The sequence below is a fragment of the Tauraco erythrolophus genome, chromosome 7 (genome assembly GCF_009769465.1).
Source record: "Tauraco erythrolophus isolate bTauEry1 chromosome 7, bTauEry1.pri, whole genome shotgun sequence".
Taxonomy (NCBI): Eukaryota; Metazoa; Chordata; class Aves; order Musophagiformes; family Musophagidae; genus Tauraco; species Tauraco erythrolophus.
Genome location: NC_141471.1, coordinates 5431739 through 5449472, shown reverse-complemented (window position 1 = coordinate 5449472; position 17734 = coordinate 5431739). Strand labels below are relative to the sequence as shown.

The 17734-nt window shown below is 43.1% G+C and overlaps 1 protein-coding gene across 1 annotated transcript in view; it reads right to left on the bottom strand.

Moving 5' to 3' along the window:
- Nucleotides 1-17734, bottom strand: part of LOC104375197 (oxidative stress responsive kinase 1) — a 170277-nt gene that overhangs the window by 126964 nt on the left and 25579 nt on the right. The window contains exon 3 of the mRNA XM_086614368.1: nucleotides 11004-11112. Within this exon, the coding sequence (XP_086470494.1) occupies nucleotides 11004-11112 (109 nt within the window). The remainder of the gene's footprint in view (nucleotides 1-11003; nucleotides 11113-17734) is intronic.

Below are 17734 nucleotides of genomic sequence, written 5' to 3'. Positions count from 1 at the left end.
TTCTTAAAAGAAAGGGAAAAGCAGTCATGACTGCAAAGCACAAATTCAAGCCTTGACTGTCTTTGAACAGTAAGCTTGGAGGGAACGAACATTTCAATACTCACCCAGCTAGTTTAGAAAAGCTAAAAGTTCATTCTTCCTAACTTGCAACTAAAAAAACCATAGGAGAATCAAAACATTTTTGTATTTGAAGGACAGTAAAAGCTGAGAAACTTGCTCTCATTAATTTGGTCAATAGGGGAATTACAAGTTCCACCTTGTAAATTCTTGAAACAAGTAGAAAAAACACAACAGAGGGTTTTGATTTTTCTTTTCATTCTTAAGGTTCAGGTTCACAAAAAACTCCTCCTTTAAAATTTACTTTATTAACCATCCTATATGAATTTCTAGGCCAAAACAATCATGCAGATAGGTTTTCACTTTGCTCAGTTTTTCACTTTTGGATTCTCGCATGAAAGCAAAAAGCTGCAAGGTTTGAATCCGAACACCACATGGCAAGGCTTGTTTTGCACAATTCAAACTGCACAGGAAACAATTACACGGGTGCACGGTGTCCCTCCGTTTGTGGGAAACGGTATGTGCTGAGTTCATCTAATAGCTTGCTGCAGTCAGGAGAGTCACTATTCCCTGCTCTGTCCAGCCGCACGCTTTCCATCTTCTCCAACTCAGTGTACACCAAGTCACTCACTAAATCCACCAAAAAAAATAAACTGAGGGGGGGAAAAAAAAAAACAACTTATGTTTGGTTAGTAGTGAGGATAACCTCTGAACAGATGAGTTTCAGAGGCAATGAAGAGGAAAAGGTGGGGAAGAAGGAGGGGAAAACTCTCTTTTGTCAACAGCAAGCGATTAGACCAGCTCCCTGGCTGCCCTGAACAGCACCTCCAGCTTCTTCTTCCCAAAAAATCGTTGCTTGGTTCAAGGTATTTGCAGAAGATACAATCGTAACACAGCAGATACTAACAAAATAGGAGAAGGGAAAAAAAAAAAAAAGGAAAATGAAAAAAAATATATAGAAATGAAGTGGCATAACATCCCCCCAACTTTTTATGCCAAACACTCTGTGTTCAGCCTTCCTTCACCCCGTCCAAGCATGGAAACACTCATCTTCAGTGATTTTTCAGATGAGTCTTAATTAGTTAGGCAAAGGTTTCACCCAGCAGTAACTCAGTTTTGAGATATGTCAGACTTCCTGCATGGGAGCAAGATTATCTCTACCGAAGGAAACTGTAAAACCCCAGATGTAAGAGTCCACTCCCCTCCACTGAAATCTCTCCTTTAGGTTCTAGAGTCTAAGAAAAGGATCCTCTGTTGTGTGTCGTGAGGACTCACCTGGGACTCAGGCTGTCATGTATTCATATTTTAAAAGTACGTGCTTACAAGCCTCAACGCTTCTTATTTTGGACAAGAATTTTTGTGACACCTAAGAAAAAAACACCAAAAAACCCCCTCCACTTTCACTGTTCAGGTTTTTCGTCTCAAACATGCCTTTATCTGGAGAACAAACTGCCACTTGTTTTAGAAGTCCAGTGAAAATATGTGGTTCTTCACATACTCGTTTTGTCCTCTTTCCACCCACAACTTTGTTAGCAGACTTTGTTCAAAAACATTTCTCTTTTCCTGCAAAGGGCTCAGGGAACATGAGGAGGCAGATCATACGGTGCTCAAATTCACTGGGTCAAAAAAATCCTGTATTTAGCCAAGTCAGAGGTTGTGTTTAACCCAGAAAAGGGAGTGGGGGTTAGGCAGACAAGGGGGCATGCACAGAGCCAGCCTTCATTGTGAAAGGGCTGATTCACACCCATACTACATCTGCTCCCAGTCCAGTCTGCCACTTTTTAAGCACATTTTTTAAAAAAACACTTTCACATTGAGATGTTCAAAGCAGTAGCAGAATTTGCCAGAAAGGAGAACAACAAAAAGGCTACCAGCAAAATGGTTATTTCAGGAAACAGCAGAAAAGGACTCAAGAGCCACCTTCCTGTTGAAGAAAGCGTTATTTATTTCTTCCCCGCTTTGTTTGCACAGGGAAAATAGTTTTGCTGCTGGTCCACAACACAATAAAGTTGTGATTTTTCCACCTCACAGATCAATAAATTTGGGAGGTAGGTATTGACTCCCAACTCAACTGCAACTTCATGAAGCACAGCACCACAGGATATGAAGAATGAAGCCAACTTGCTCAGGAAGCCTGAAACAGAGCAACTCCATACCCAGATTCCTAAACAGAACCCCATAGCTAAGCACCCAGCTCCTTTGAAGCCAAAGTTACGGAAATTTCACTATTGAGGGAAACACTTTCTGCTAGAAGGTAGATTCTGCATTAAATTTATCAGGCTGATGCTGAAACGCAGTCGTTCCCAAGGATCTCAGATCGGTGTGTGACACACTAGGGTAAGTCCTCCACTGCTGTAGGATGTAGACACATTTTCTCACACCAACTGCATTACACTCAAATAGATTAGTGTAGGTCAGAGTCTCATCCTAAGGGGAAAACCAACCGTTTTGCACAGTGTCCTGCTCCCAATCCAGCAATATGTTAACTGCTAGAAAGCAACTAGAAACTAACTCAGCTGAACAAGAACCAAGATCCCATCCACACAAGAGCATGTGCTTTACAAACCCATCATCCTATTACAAAACACCAGCATGAATCCAGACACTGCCAGTTTCTGAGTCAGCTTCTAAACTAGTTTAGGAGTAACCGGGGAAGTTAAGAGTACCTCTGAACATAGCTGGATCTCTGCTTCAATGTAGTTTTAGTGTAAGTCTCTGCTCTATGTAGACAAAGAGACTGAACAATTTGCAAGACAAGCATCTCCCATAATCTAGCAGCCAGAAGACGAGGTTCACATTGGAAATAAAGCACCCACTCTGTATTAAGAACAGTTACAACATTTTCAAGAAAAAAAATCCACTACAATGTTTTGGGTTTTTTTTTTTTTTTAAGAAATCTTTGACTTCTCCCCAGATTATAGCTTCTATTTCAGATAATGCTGTGAAATACTCTGGTGTGTATTATGCATAGTACTATGTTTGATTACAATAGTTCCCTCCTGATTTTTCTCACTATAAGTGCACGAGTGGAAGCTAAAGATTCACAGAACAAGAAGGTCAGGCTTAAGTGAGAAAAGTTTTAAGTTCAGCTGAGGCTGACTGGAAAGCTCTTCCAAGCTCAGAAAGGGAAGCATGTTAGGGATTGGAAGGGACCTCAAAGGATCATCTAGTCCAATCCCCCTAGGACCACCTAGATTAGATCACACAAGAACATGTCCAGGCGGGTTTTGAACATCTCCAGAGAAGGAGAGTCCACAACCTCTCTGGGCAGCCTGTTCCAGTGTTCTGTTACCCTTACTGGAAAGAAGTTCTTCCTCATGTTTAAGCAGAACCTCCTGTGTTCCAGCTTATATCCATTTCCCCTTGTTCTATCATTGGATGCCAGTGAGAAGAGCCTGGCTTAATCCTCATGGCAGTCACCCTTTCCATATTTATAAACATTAATGAGGTCCCCCCTCAGTCTCCTCTTCTCCAAGCTAAAGACACCCAGCTCCCTCAGCCTTTTCTCATAAGGGAGATGCTCCACTCTCTTAATCATCTTTGTGGCCCTGCGCTGGACTCTCTCAAGCAGTTCCTTGTCCTTCTTGAACTGAGGGGCCCAGAACTGGACACAATATTCCAGATGCGGCCTCACCAGGGCAGAGTAGAGGGGGAGGAGAACCTCCCTCGACCTACTAACCACACCCCTTCTAATACACTCCAGGATGCCATTGGCCTTCTTGGCCACAAGGGCACATTGCTGGCTCATGGTCATCCTGCTGTCCACCAGGACCCCCAGGCCCCTTTCCTCTGTGCTGCTCCCCAACAGTTCAGTCCTCAACTTGTACTGGTACATGGGGTTGTTCTTACCCAGATGCAAGACTCTACACTTGCCCTTGTTGTATTTCATTAAATTTCTCCCCGCCCAACTCTCCAGCCTGCCCAGGTCTCTCTGAATGGCAGCACAGCCCTCAGGTGTGTCAGCCACTCCTCCTAGTTTAGTGTCATCAGCAAACTTGCTGACCATGCACTCTATCCCCTCATCCAAGTCATCGATGAATATGTTAAACAATACAGGTCCCAGTACTGACCCTTGAGGGACTCCACTGGATACAGGCCTCCAACTGGATTCTGTCCCATTGACCACTACTCTCTGGCTTCTATCCTTCAGCCAGTTCGCAATCCACCTCACTATCCGATCACTCAGACCACACTTCCTCAGTTTAGCTGTGAGGATGCCGTGGGAGACTGTGTCAAATGCTTTACTGAAGTCAGGATAGACCACATCCACTGCTCTACTGTCATCCACCCACTGGGTGATGTCCTCATAAAAGGCTATCAGGTTTGTCAAGCACGACTTTCATATTGTGCAAACTGATAAAGCATTCGCCATTATTTATCATTCACCTTTAATTACAGTGTCCCAGTATATTCCGACGCCAAATACAGACTATATTACCTCTCTTCAGTAAAGCACAACCTCTCAGGGCAAACTGTACAGCAACTGGAAGGTCAGTGGTTTTCTGCTCAAACTCACAAGCTTCCTAGTCTGCTCTGAAAGCTGCTACGGCAATAGCTCCTATTGACAGCAGAAACCACTGGGAATTACCTGTACACAGACTTACTCTCACCCGGTACAACCCAGCCTGTAACTATTGCACGTCAAAGACAAACATGCAGTGAGCAACTTTTTCTGGAGTCCTTATTGCTCACACCAGTTCTGCAGCAGACAGGCTAATGTCTGTTCGGCTGCACCAACAGACCAGGTATTCCACTGCTCCATCCACTGCCCCCCAGGAAGCCCCCCAGTTTGCCTTTGCCATTTTGTCATGGCTGGAGTATATCTGATTAGGCATGACCCAATCCGCAGAAGCCAGTTCCAACTTTCCAGAAGCAACCATTTCCACCCATGACAGCAGTAACTGAAGACAAGAAACCCATGAGCAGACCAATATCCTGAATTTGTAAGATATTAAGTTTTTGTATATTGACATCAGACAGACCGTTTGCAATGGACTGTCTTGAAACTGAGTAAATGCAGTCCTGTCTTGCACCCCACGCATGTACCCAGTAAACTGTCTCCTTCAACATGCTGTATTTTATGCTACTCCAGTGCTTTCTTCAGCAGCAAAATGAGATTAAAGAGTTCCATGGTTCACCACCTCCCTGTTGTGCCAATGCATCTGCTTAGGAAGCCATACTGTAAATGAGATCACTGCAGTAATTGGTAATCCAGTTTTCCAGGCAGGGTGGAGACCGAGCAGCCAGGAACTTCTTAAACCAGCTTCGCTGCTGGAGAAAAAACTTTTGTGTAAGCACACCCTCAGGGCAAGAAGTCCTAATTGTTCCACTGATTCACTTTCAACAGCAAGTCATCGCAAACATCAACACTTCCTGACCCAAATCCAGAGCACACTTCTTGGACCTCACCTACATCAGCAAGCACATGTAATACATTTAGGAAGCCTGCTTCTGATGTTCCTCCTCAGGAGAGCAAGGTCTCCACGCAACAGTCGTCAGCCACACTGCTCAGTGTTTCAGCACATAGGGCTGAAGTGGAGAAGGGTATGAAAACCTGAGCAGAGAGGAAAGCTTGTTTAGAACAAGATTACAGATAAATGCAGGAGTATTACAGCTGGAATTTTACAAGCCCCTGGAGGCAAAAGAAATGTACAGCAGAGCTAGTTACTGTGGGAATCATATCTTGCATGTTATACTATAACCTAAGTGACAGGACAAAGAAACAGGATAAGTTAAATGCAAAGAAAACTCCACCTTTAAATTTGCCTGGCAAGCAGAACAAGAAAATTTAATACCCCAACACTTTACAACCAAAAAAAGCAAGTAACAGTACCTACATTGATTCGCCACTTAGAGGCCTGGCAGAAATAAGCTGGAAAACGGTGCTGGGGATCACTACAAAGTTTTGTGAGAATGAAGGTCTGCCCCAAACCTGATGGACACTGATGCTGAACATGCTGTATCTTCGAGAATCACGAGTTGGCCAGATTCACTGGTTTCTTTTAAGTCACCTCAGCAGAAGCCAGTGGTTTCGGTGAGCCCAACTGTCATCAGAGCCAAGAATTAAATCTGCATCTTGTCAGCCTCTGACAAACGGAGGAAGAAAACGCAAAAGAAGGAACAGCTGCTTGGATTCAGTACTTCTGGGGTTGAGGAATACAGACACCGCAAAAGAGCATCAAGTACAGGAAAGAACGAGTTACACAAAACAAAGGAAAAGACATCTAAGTAGATTACTGGGGTTTCTGGTTTTGAAGTTTCTGCTTAACCCTGGTTAAACCACCTCAGCACAGGAAGTTAAGGAAACTTCCACTTCTTGCCTCCTTCCCTCTAAAGCGCTTGCATGGATATGTATGAAATATGACAAGATTAAAGCAGGAAGCAAGACAATATAATAAACAGGGCAAAACAGCCTCTTGCAGTTGAGACTGAGACATTTAAAGGAGAAAATCTGAAGACAAACTATTTTTTCCATGCTTTCCCTATCATAGCTAGGAGTGGCAATGTATCTACACACCCTGCATTCTGCAATTATGTACAGTCCCCACCACCTCCTGCTTCTGATTTATCCCATCCTTAACTGTTTGAAATTAAGTTTTGCCTCTACAAATAAAATTAAAAACCCTCCAGATGGACTCAAAATAACATAGCTCTCTCCTAAAAAATAATTCAACATAAACACAGGGATTTCTAAGAACCTGTGGCTTACATTTTGATCATAACTCACTACTGGAATTAGGAGTGGCCAGATCAGAGATTAACGTGGCATAAGTAGAACAAGATGTCCTATCTCCCTGGTGGACATCTAAGACTTGCCATACCTCCCTTTTGGTCTAGCTTGCTGAACTGCGGGCCACGCGCTCATCAGATAATCACGATCAAAGGCTGAAGTAAGAGGTTGATTAGATAATCTTAAAAACTCTTGGAAAATAAAATGTTTAACTATTTCAACAGTAATCTCCTTAGCAGATTTAATTAGGAGCCTTCAAGGAGGTAGAAGATCCAAGAGCCCTAATATTAAAATATTTTAAAGGATTTACACAGTTTAAAAATATTTTGGAGGTCTCATCTGCTGCAGACTAGGACAGTAAAAATTGTTGTGTGATGTAGCAAGCCACCACAGATGCCTGTCTGCATACGAGCCACAGCCTTGGGTCACCTGTGAAATGTGATCTCTTGTTAAAAGCAGCAAAAATTTAGAGGAGCAAACAGGTCACAATCAGAAAAAGCACAAGAACAAAAGGACAGCTGCTTCTCTTCCTACTAAAAAGTCACAGGAGTTAGAGAGCAGGACTGGGCTTCAGATCGCTTTAAAAAGGCATGAGGAAAATTCACGACGGGAATGCCAGTGAGGCAAAGACCAGGTCAGCAGCTGTCTAGAAATAGCCACTGGAGTTTAGTTCGGAGTAACACTGGACCAAAAGGCCAGGGTGCCAAGCTGACTTTGCTAAGCTTAGATCCCCACTAAACAGTTTCATCATTGGAGGAAAGGGTCTGAAATGTCCACTGAAGGGAACAGAAACAGCAGATACTTCACAAACCGACTCAGGCACACATCACCAGCTCTGAAAGAGAGTGTCAGAGTCACTGGACACACCAGCACCTCCTGTCACTACCAGCTGGATATCATCACGGCCACGTTTGTGCCATCAGCAACAACTACGCTCTACATCTGCTTCGGTGTCAGACCTGCCAGTTCCAACTGCTTCCAGCACTAACTTCAGCCTGCCTGTCAGACTTGGCTCCGACACTGGTGAGCAGTTTTACACGCCACCCCCCAACAGCTCACCAGTACGTTACCTCCTCACTGCCGACGACTTTCAAAGAAGGAAAACGCTATCTTCCACCAACACAGTACTTGCAAAGCAGAGACAAATGGTTCACTTTCAGCAACAACCCCAGTCAGGCAATTAAGGTACCTTTGAGTGCACCAGCTGGCTGCTCAGAGAAGGGCACTGTTATCAGGCAATAATGCTTCATGGATTTAGAGTCTTTTCCCTTAAGAGCCATTTCTAAAACACTTGCATACATGACTAGGTTAAGATTTCAACAAAATGACTGCAACCAGAAAATAAATTAAATTGCACCTACAATAACAACAACAACAAAGCTTGCATTACAGATTGCTCTGTCTTGTGGGCTGTTTATCAAAGTAATGAAGCCAGTGTAAGTAGACTGAAATTAAAACTAGTTGCAGCCTAGAAACACATGCCAGCATACGCTGACACTGATGGAAGAGAAGCAATAAGATTCTGAACTTCTACCCAGAAGAAATTCTTAAGTACAAAAGTCACAACCAAGATACAGAACGGACATCAAAACAGATTTGATATGTGCTTACTGGGATGTACAAATCTCAGTCCGTGCTCTCTGAACAGTTAGACGGAATAAAAGAGCCTGCACCCTGTTTTGATTTTTGTTTCCCCCTTTCTAGTTTACAAAAACAGCTCAAAAGGTTCTTCCTGTGGAGAAACTCAGACTGTTATTTTTCCCACTAGACAACAGATGACTATAAAACTAGCCAATTTATTACTGATAAGAAGTAAGCTGAAAGGAATGAAAAGTCGCTTTTAAAGTGTCTCTTGTTACATAAATCACTCAGCCTAAAAACAACTGGAAATAGTCTCATTAGAAGTGAATGAAAAAGCTATTCAGTCAGTAGGTCTCAATACACAAGCTCTTCCCTCATCCTCAAGATTGTCCTGTAGAATTTGCCTAGGAGATCTAAAAAGAGATTTTTGAAGTAGAGTCACAAAAGAATTATAAAGTGAAAACAGCTGGAAAGTACATCTCAAAGCATAAAAAGTAGTGACAGGTCATTCTCAAAGTCTTTCCATCTATTTTAGTAATTCCCCCAGTCCCAAAATGTTTCATTTTGAGTGACAAAATTTAGCATTGGCTCATGGAAACGTTATGGTGGCAGGGATTACACTGCTACTAGTCTGTCTTTTACTGTATGACCCTAGTCTTCAACAGGAAAGCTGGAGAGGGACTTTTTGCAAGGACATGTAGTGATAGGACAAGGGGAAATGGATTTAAACTGAAAGAGGGGAGATTTAGATTGGATATAAGGAAGAAAATTCTTCACTCTGAGGGTGGTGAGGCACTGGAATAGGTTGCCCAGAGAAGTTGCAGACGTCCCATCTACACAAAAATGAGTACGAACAGAAGAAACATTTGGAGGTTCAAGGATGAGCCTATTCCTGACTTGGCTCTGACAGAAAACTGCTGTGAAAATACTAGTTAAGGCTGTTGTGCGTTTTCTTCAAAGAGGTCGTGTACTCTCCCGAAAAACGCCAGGAACATGGCTGCTGCCTCTCCTGCACCCCTGAAATGCCATTTCCTCGTGTTGTGGAAACCTTCCCAGAGATACACTTTTTATACCTACAAAAAACTACTTGCACTAAATTGGCAGGGAATTCTTTTCTACACACAATCTTATCTTTAATGACCTGTTACGTGTCCCTCCAAGAAAAGAGAGGGTATTGTTCAATGACACACGAGCACATGAGACATGAAAAACCCTTTAAGACAGACTTAAGTTGGCATGAAATTTGATTGGCCCCAAGAGAACTGCTAAAATGCTCTAAAGATGATCTTCAAAGACACATGTTTTATGGTCATTGTCAAGCTCTTGTGGAAAAAGCCACCAGGTTTAGCTGGATTTTTCCACATCTTCTGGCATTTTACAGTCCTCAGTATTAAGCCAAGAACAGAGAAGCCAATAAGTTTTTTTAAAAAGCAAGAAAACATTTGGGGTTTTTTTCAGCTTTCAGTTCCTTTTCACTAGGGTGCCAGGAAAATCAAGCCTTCCTAAAGATGGGCCTAAGATTTAACAACGGTCTTCTGTGTTATCATCCAGAACTTGATTCTCTTTCTTGTCTCCACTGTAGCTTAAACAGGGATCCTGGAAAATATGATGACATCAAATTAAGCATTACTGATAAGAACTTTTCAAACACACTCTCTCTCTCTCTAAAAAAGCTGTTTCTCCAGTGCCTAAGAGAATAAATCCAGAAAGGGGAAAGTTGAGGTTTCCCTGGCTCTGCTTTAACTAGGTGGTAATCTGAAATTGCCCCAAATATTCCCAGTTATTTTGTCAACTAGAACAAGTGGGCAAAGTAATCCAGCTCTGAGTAATAACATTGTACAAATCAATCTGCACCCACACTGATGTTCTCCTCCCTTTTCAAGGCCATACATTGACATTATAGGAGTAGCTCTGCCCAAAATAGAGGTGATTTCAAGTTCCTCACAAGGGCAGCCAACATGTAAATAAGTTAAAATATCAATAGACTGGCTGGTTACCAACTAGCCATCAGCACCATGCAGGCCTCCAAGCTTCAAGTGAGGAAAAAGGTCAAGGAACCAGCCTTGCAAGAGGAACTGCAATCCTCACGATAAAGCTAGCGGAAATAGTTGGGCTCAGTGGAGTTAGTTGCACAATTCTCTAGTTCAAAAGCTTATCCTAGGCTTACAGAGCAAAATGAAGAAACTTTTGTTAACATGACCTGAGAAGCATCGTTTCAGATCCATCATTGGTGAAGATGACTTTAAAAAGTGAGATTTATTTCCTGGAAGTTTAGGATGGTTTCAACTACGACATCCGCACTTCTCTCGCCAATGTCTGAACTCACACGCTCTGGTTTTCAAATACTTGAGTGAGTCATTCAACAAACACACAAAAAAAGTCACTCTGCAAAACACTGTCAAATATACAAAATGAGAGGGGAAACAGCTAGCACAGTCATGTAGTTAGGTGTTGTTACTGATGCACACATAACATGAGAAGCTATCTCTGAGCTGAACAGGCTGAAGTTAAATATTGTTATTCAAATGTCTCAATTCACAAGTGGGAAGCTTAGGAGGAAAAAACAAGGGAAAGGGTATTAGAGGAAGACAACTTTTTACATTGCCTTTTAGGGTAAAGAAATTGCACCACTCACCTCCACTAAGTAACTTCATCACCAGCCAAAGCTCATCTTTCACCACAAAGGATGTGTAGTAAGATACAATGTTGGGGTGATGGCATTGACTCATGGCTTGAATTTCTTTCTGTAGAGAAAAATAAAGCATTAGCAGCAGTTGGACCCAGTGATATTCTTCCTCGGGCACAGAAGTTGTCTTCCTCAAGACACAATGCTCAAAGAGGGTGCAAAGAAAAAGGATACCTAGAAGTTAAACACAGAAAAATCCAGAAATACTCTTAACACTCAGCCTAGTGTTACACATGTAGTCCATCCTACTAGAGTCTAAATGTATTTTAGGGTGCTCTTCCTGTCTGTCTAGAAGAAAGAAAAACTCGACCCAAAACCCCTTGCACAAGGGCAACAAAGTGGTCATGACTGGAACACCTGCATGCAGCTACAACAGAATATTCCTGAAAATTCACACCAGTTGGTTACCTATGAAATTCACGCTGACTCCTCCTTTCAGTGAGACATTACTCAACAGATGCTTCATCAGCTGAAGACTATCATGTGGATGAGAAAGGGAAATATTTGCCTCTGGGAAAAAAAAAAAAGGCTTCTTATCCCTAATGTTTCTTCCCAGCAGGAAAGCTTAGCTCAATCAGGCTGAAGGCACAAAGGACAGACGTATCTTTTGTCATACTGGAAGAAGAGGGAAACCAGTTTGAGATTAGAAAGTGGTTAGCTACTACAGATAGAGTAAAATATGAAACACACACAGATACTAAATTGCTTCAGTTTTGACCATGCTTGTTCTTAGATTTGGTTATGGGTTAAGTGATGATGTTCTCCAGGTTATGGGGGGAACACCACCACAGAAAACACTGACTGGTTTTTCATTCTGCAAGCACAAATCACCAGTTTGGACAGAAAGCCTTCCAGTTTATTGACTGCCCTTAGACAAAAGCCATCCATTCAGCCAAGCCTGGCACCCAGTACTACAACCAGCTGGGCCTTTGTGCTTCAGCCAAGCTGGTAGCTTCAGCCAAGCCCCTCAACCTGTCATGTTGTACCCTCCAGCGTCACCCACACCAGACGCTCATGCCCTGATATTCTGAACTTCTGCACTCAGCTAAGACATTCCTTCACTGAACACATGGATGCTACTGTTCAAAGGTTTAATCACTGCTCACTATCAGCCCCCTCCCCAAGACACCGACTTGGCCAAGCGCCATAATCCCTAACACACAAGGAAGGAGGAAAAAAAGGGCTCTTCACATCCTGATCCTTTCCTCCCTCTAAGCACAAGACCTCCCTGGTACCAAACAACAAGAAAAAGCTCAGACTGAGTTTCACCCATGTGTAGGATGCCTCACAGATACAGCATATTCTTCCACTCAGAATCATAGAATGGTTTGGGTTGGAAGTGACCTCAAAGATCACCTAGTTCCAACCACCCTGCCATGACCAGGGACACCCTCCACTACACCAGGTTGCCCAAAGCCTCATCCAGCCTGGCCTTGAACACTTCCAGGGATGGGACATCTACAACTTCTCTGGGCAACTTATTCCAGTGCCTCACCACCCTCAGAGGGAAGAATTTCTTCCTTAGATCTAATCTAAATCTCCCCTCTTTCAGTTTAAAGCCATTGCCCCTTGTCCTATCACTACACACCCTTGTAAAAAGTCCCTCTCCAACTTTCCTGTAGGCCCCCTTTAAGTACTGGAAGGCTGCAATAAGATCACCCCGGAGCCTGCTCTTCTCCAGGCTCAACAGCCCCAAAACTCTCAGCCTGTCATAGGAGAGGTGTTCCAGCCCTCACATCATCTTCGTGGTCTCCTCTGGACCCACTCCAGCAGCTCCATGCCCTTCTTGTGTTGGGGACTCCAGAGCTGAACACAGTATTCTGGGGGGGGGGGGTGGGGGTGGATCTCACGAGAGCAGAGCAGAGGGGCAGAATCACTTCCCTTGACCTGCTGGCCACGCTTCTTTGGATGCAGCCCAGGACACGGTTGGCTTTCTGGGCTGCCAGCGCACATTGCCGGCTTATGTTGAGCTTCTCATCCACCAGCACTCCCAAGTCCTTTTCCTCAGGGCTGCTCTCTTCCGTACAAAGCTCTGCTTGTGACCAAGTCTAGTGCAAAGGCATGCTGCTTCCCCCTTGGCAAGGGTTTAGCTGGCAATCACAGTTACAAAGAAACACGCTAATGTTGGTTTATCCACTTTAATACCGCTTTTCAGGGAGTAGGTGCATTTGAGGAATCAAATGCAATTGGCTCCTCTTTCTGCTTCTCCAGAAGAGGCATCAACTTTCCAGGAAACTCCAATAAGCAGATTAAAGAAGAATCCTTCTAAACAGGAAAGGATATTTGAAGAGTGAGGAGTAGGCTATTCATCTCAGTATAACCTACTCGTTGACTAAAAACCACTCTGTGAAAATAAATACAGCCTGAAACAATATCCTCTGCTTACTCTGACAGCTCCAGCTCCCTTCCTTGCAAACACTCACTTGTGTCAAGCTATTTTTCAAAAAGAAAATAAATCAGCACCTTTGGAGTGTTCTAATGCCTTCTAGTTCGGTTTCTTTGCAACGCAGGAAAACCCTGGCAGACAAAGCTGGCAACAAAAGTGTTATTTTTACTTCCTTCTGCTTCAAATTTCTACCAGGATGGGAATTGGGGCCTGGATAACACAGGTCAGACGGTGACTGGTTTGTTACCTGTCATACTCCTTGCACAAAACCTGGCTGGTTGGGAAGCTCTGGGCTGCTGTCTATAAACAGAAGTGCAACACTTCATTCATGCAATCTCCAAAACTCAACTCCTTGAGCTCAGAGTTTTAAACTTCTTTGCTTACCCTGGGATCGTTTCAGACTTGCTCAAAGCCCTGGACTGAGCCTCTAGTTAAGGGATCCATAAACCCGACACTGTCTTGGTACTTGAAATCAGCATTCAGTCTAAGGCTTTAAATTCATTTTACTTTTTTTTTTTTCTTTTAGACATGCAAGCAAATCCAGGTGCCTAACTTCTCTCTCTGACAATTAAAAAGCCACACACACAAGTGGCACCAGAGAAAACATAGGTGGAAAGAAGCAAGCAAGACTAAGTTAATCATCACATCAGCCCGAGCCGCCCCAAATCCAGCATTCTCAGAAACCATCTAGAGGAGCTGTTTTTATCCTTTCTTAGCTAGACCACTCAAAATATTTTGGACCAGCTCCCTGGGAGATCCAGAGAGTAGTACAAGAAATATACACAAACATTGTGTATTTTATATATATTAGTGTATCCCACTAGAATTCCGGAGTCAGTGAGACAAAGCCTGGACCAAGTTTACTGAAGAGCCTAGGCCAGGATCAGATCTTTGCCATTTGAGCAGCTCTGTACTACAGCATTTTGCAGGCATTCTGTGACACTTATTTACTATTTTATTATTTTCCGAGAATTTCTTCAATTGTTCATTACCACAGTCTGTTCCCTAGGCTGGGAAATACCGTTAAAAAAAAAACAAACCAAAACCAGCTCAAGACTGTCATGCTTTGGCGCACAGAGGGAAAACAAATAATGACAAACCTGATCTATGCAATTAAACGCCTCTGTCAGCCAGTGGATGTGCAACACAGGCAGATTAAACCATTTCTCACACAGTGTAGCACAGCTCTGAATAATTAATCGCATCACAACCCATAATTTCCAGTGTTTTTACATTATTACCCATAAGAAAGAGCAGCAGCGAGGCAGACTTTCTCCCTCTCACCCACAGACCCCCATCTCATTTTCAAATAGTCCTCTAGGCTAATCTCACACTGCCTACATCAAAGCATCGTTCCTCTTCACCGTACGGAGGGTACCAGCATCTCAGAGGCTCAGCGTGTACAATTGTTTTAACTGATCGTGGCAAATCACAGTGGGCTTCGTGGGGAAAACGTTTCCTCACATAACTGAAACCCAGCAATTCTGTCGTACATACAACAGTCTGAGCCACATCAGCACAAATGCAGGGGCTGAAGAGCTGTAGTTAAGGCAGGAATCCCAGTCAAGGATCACTGGGGAGCTGTGCTCAAAAGCACACTTACAGAAAGAGGGAGCAGGAGGGGATAAAATGCAGCAATGGCCCTTCCACGTGTACTAAGCACAGTTTTAATACTGTTTCCAAAGTTTTTCGGACATTTCACGGCTCTTCAAACACAACAGTCATAGTAGGCAAAGATGTCCTCTCCCTACCTCCTCCCTATCAAGAGTGCTATCCCCAAATTACACAAAGAAGAAGTAACCATATTACAACTGTGCTCCTCTCACTTTCACTGAAACTGTAATGGAGACTCCCAATAAAAATCCCAGTGTTTTCTACATCTCTGTAACAACATCAGTGGGAAACATCAGAATTTATTTAGGCTGCTATATATAACTTTTAAGCTGGAAACGTTGCTTTATTCCCGCTCTGCCAGTGGTCATGGGTGATTTCATAGACTCCTCAAACCTTCCGCAGAGCCACTGGATGGTAGACAGCTCTTCCATCCAGTCGCTTGCACACAGACACCTCAGACTAGATGGCTTCGGTGACGAAACACAGCCTTACTGCCAATTCCCCATCTCAGGATCCATAAATTACACCGCCTCCTGCTCAGCTACGGAGAATGAGATATCGCTAGAAACATGTCTAGACACAGGCGATGGTTTGGAGATGGTTACATGCTCACCCCGGGCTAGATATTAAAAATATCTGCACTGTCAAACACCGAAAGCAAATAGATGAGGATTAACTATAAAGGCCTCCATGACTTCCATTAAGGGTTCTGATGAATGTTTCCAGTACTTCTGCAGGCAATAAAAGAAGCATTTCAAGGCTTCTGAAACACTAATAAAACTGCTGTGAAGTATAATTTAGAATCATAAGAAAGCGATTAGTCTCCCGCAAGTCAGACATAATTCTGGAGATCTGCTGTTTCAGAAGGGTGTTTATTTGCCCACTGACATACAACCGAAGTTGAGTTAACAGGAACAGAGATACAAAGCAGGTAAGGCCGTACTTAAGCTACTAGCTGAATTTTCTTACTGGTATTTTCATCATCACCTTCTGCTCTTTGTGTTTATCTGTCCCTGAGGCACGTTTCAAAGACACTTGCTCTCAAAAACAAGGATGAAAATCGTGCTTTATTTAGTTTTACTTCCTACATGTTGACACGAACTCAAGAGCTACAACACAGCAGCAGTCTGCTTTTATGTGGCTACCTGCGACTTCAGAGGAATCCAGAAAGCTGTCAGCATGGCTTCTCCATTTGAAGGCAATCACAACCATACGAGAACTGGGGAGGGAAAGCACACCCAGGGGGAAAAATCAAAGCAGGTCAGACGTGATCTCCCCCTTGAATACACCAATGCTCCAACTACGGCTGGCAAAGAACTTAACCGCCAGCTGAAATGTCAAGGTGTAAGGCATTAAAGCTCCTCCTCATCCTTTTAAAGCAGGATTTATTGCTCTGGTCCTACAGGCAGCCATAACTGTTCAAATTTTGCTCCCAGTGAAATTTAATGGTTTAACTAAAAGGCTGTAAAGTTGAGACTACTAACTTATTCCCCCTTTTATACATCAGCATAAAAAAACCCCACATGTTCCCCTACCACAATCTGAGAGGCATTTTTTGAAGGAGATGGGGAATAGCACAAAGCTCAAAATCAGACATTCTGATCCAAGTTCCATGTCCAGATTATCCAGTTCAACTCCTTACCTCAAGATGTGGCTACAGGAGACAGACTGGCAGAATTAAGAAGGTTAGATTAGCCTATCTCAAGCAACAGTGGAAAAGGAACAATTCTGAAAGAGATACAAAGTTTTCCTCTGTAAATTAATCTTAGGTGATGGGAACAAACCACTCCGTGGCAAGTCACTCAGCAGTCCCCATTGCAATGGCTGTTCTTCAGCATCATTCAGCAGTCGTTCCCTTTTTCAAGGTCGGCAGTATTAGTGACAGTGTACTGACAGAAACAGACGTTTAAAACTTCTGTAGCAATTCACACATGCCCATTTTTTATTGGTTTCAGCCACAATGCAAATGGGCAAGTGACTGACTCATCTCACAGACACAAGCCAAGCCAGCTTTATCCACTTTGCCAGCTAACATATGACTGACCCTTGTTCAGATCAATACCCAGTGCCTACAGTTGGAGAATGCCTTAAATTCGTAATTAATACACACAGTCAGTTGCAAACTCTAGAATTATTTACATTCACCATCTCATACTCATCCAGTCCAAGTGACGGAAGACATTCTACGTTCAGGACTTCACTTACCATTAATCTTGATGTTCATACTGAACTTTACCCAAAAAAACCCACACCTTCAGCCAGTACAGTAATTAAAAGATTTCTGTTGCTGCTTTGAGAAATGATATAACCAAGCTGTACACAGCTTAGGTTTAAGTCTTCTGTAAAGCTGTAACCCCATCATGTAAGAAAACATGCAACACAGCACATCATATAACCACGCAGAAGCCACGTATTACACGTTGGGCACTCTGGTATTGACACTTGGGGACTTTTTCCCCTGGAGCAAGTGTAAAGGTCCTCAGGACTGGAAATGAAATTATAGTGGCAGCTCCCGTAAGATGACAGGCATGGATGAAACATCTGTGCCACTTGTACAGCAGCCTGCTGCTTTGTTCCCAACAACCTTACAGTCTAGTTAATCCACTTGTAGGAACTACTCTGTCAGATCAAAGCCAGTTCAATATCCTGTCCAAGTCTTCAAAAGAAGGTGTAAAACTCT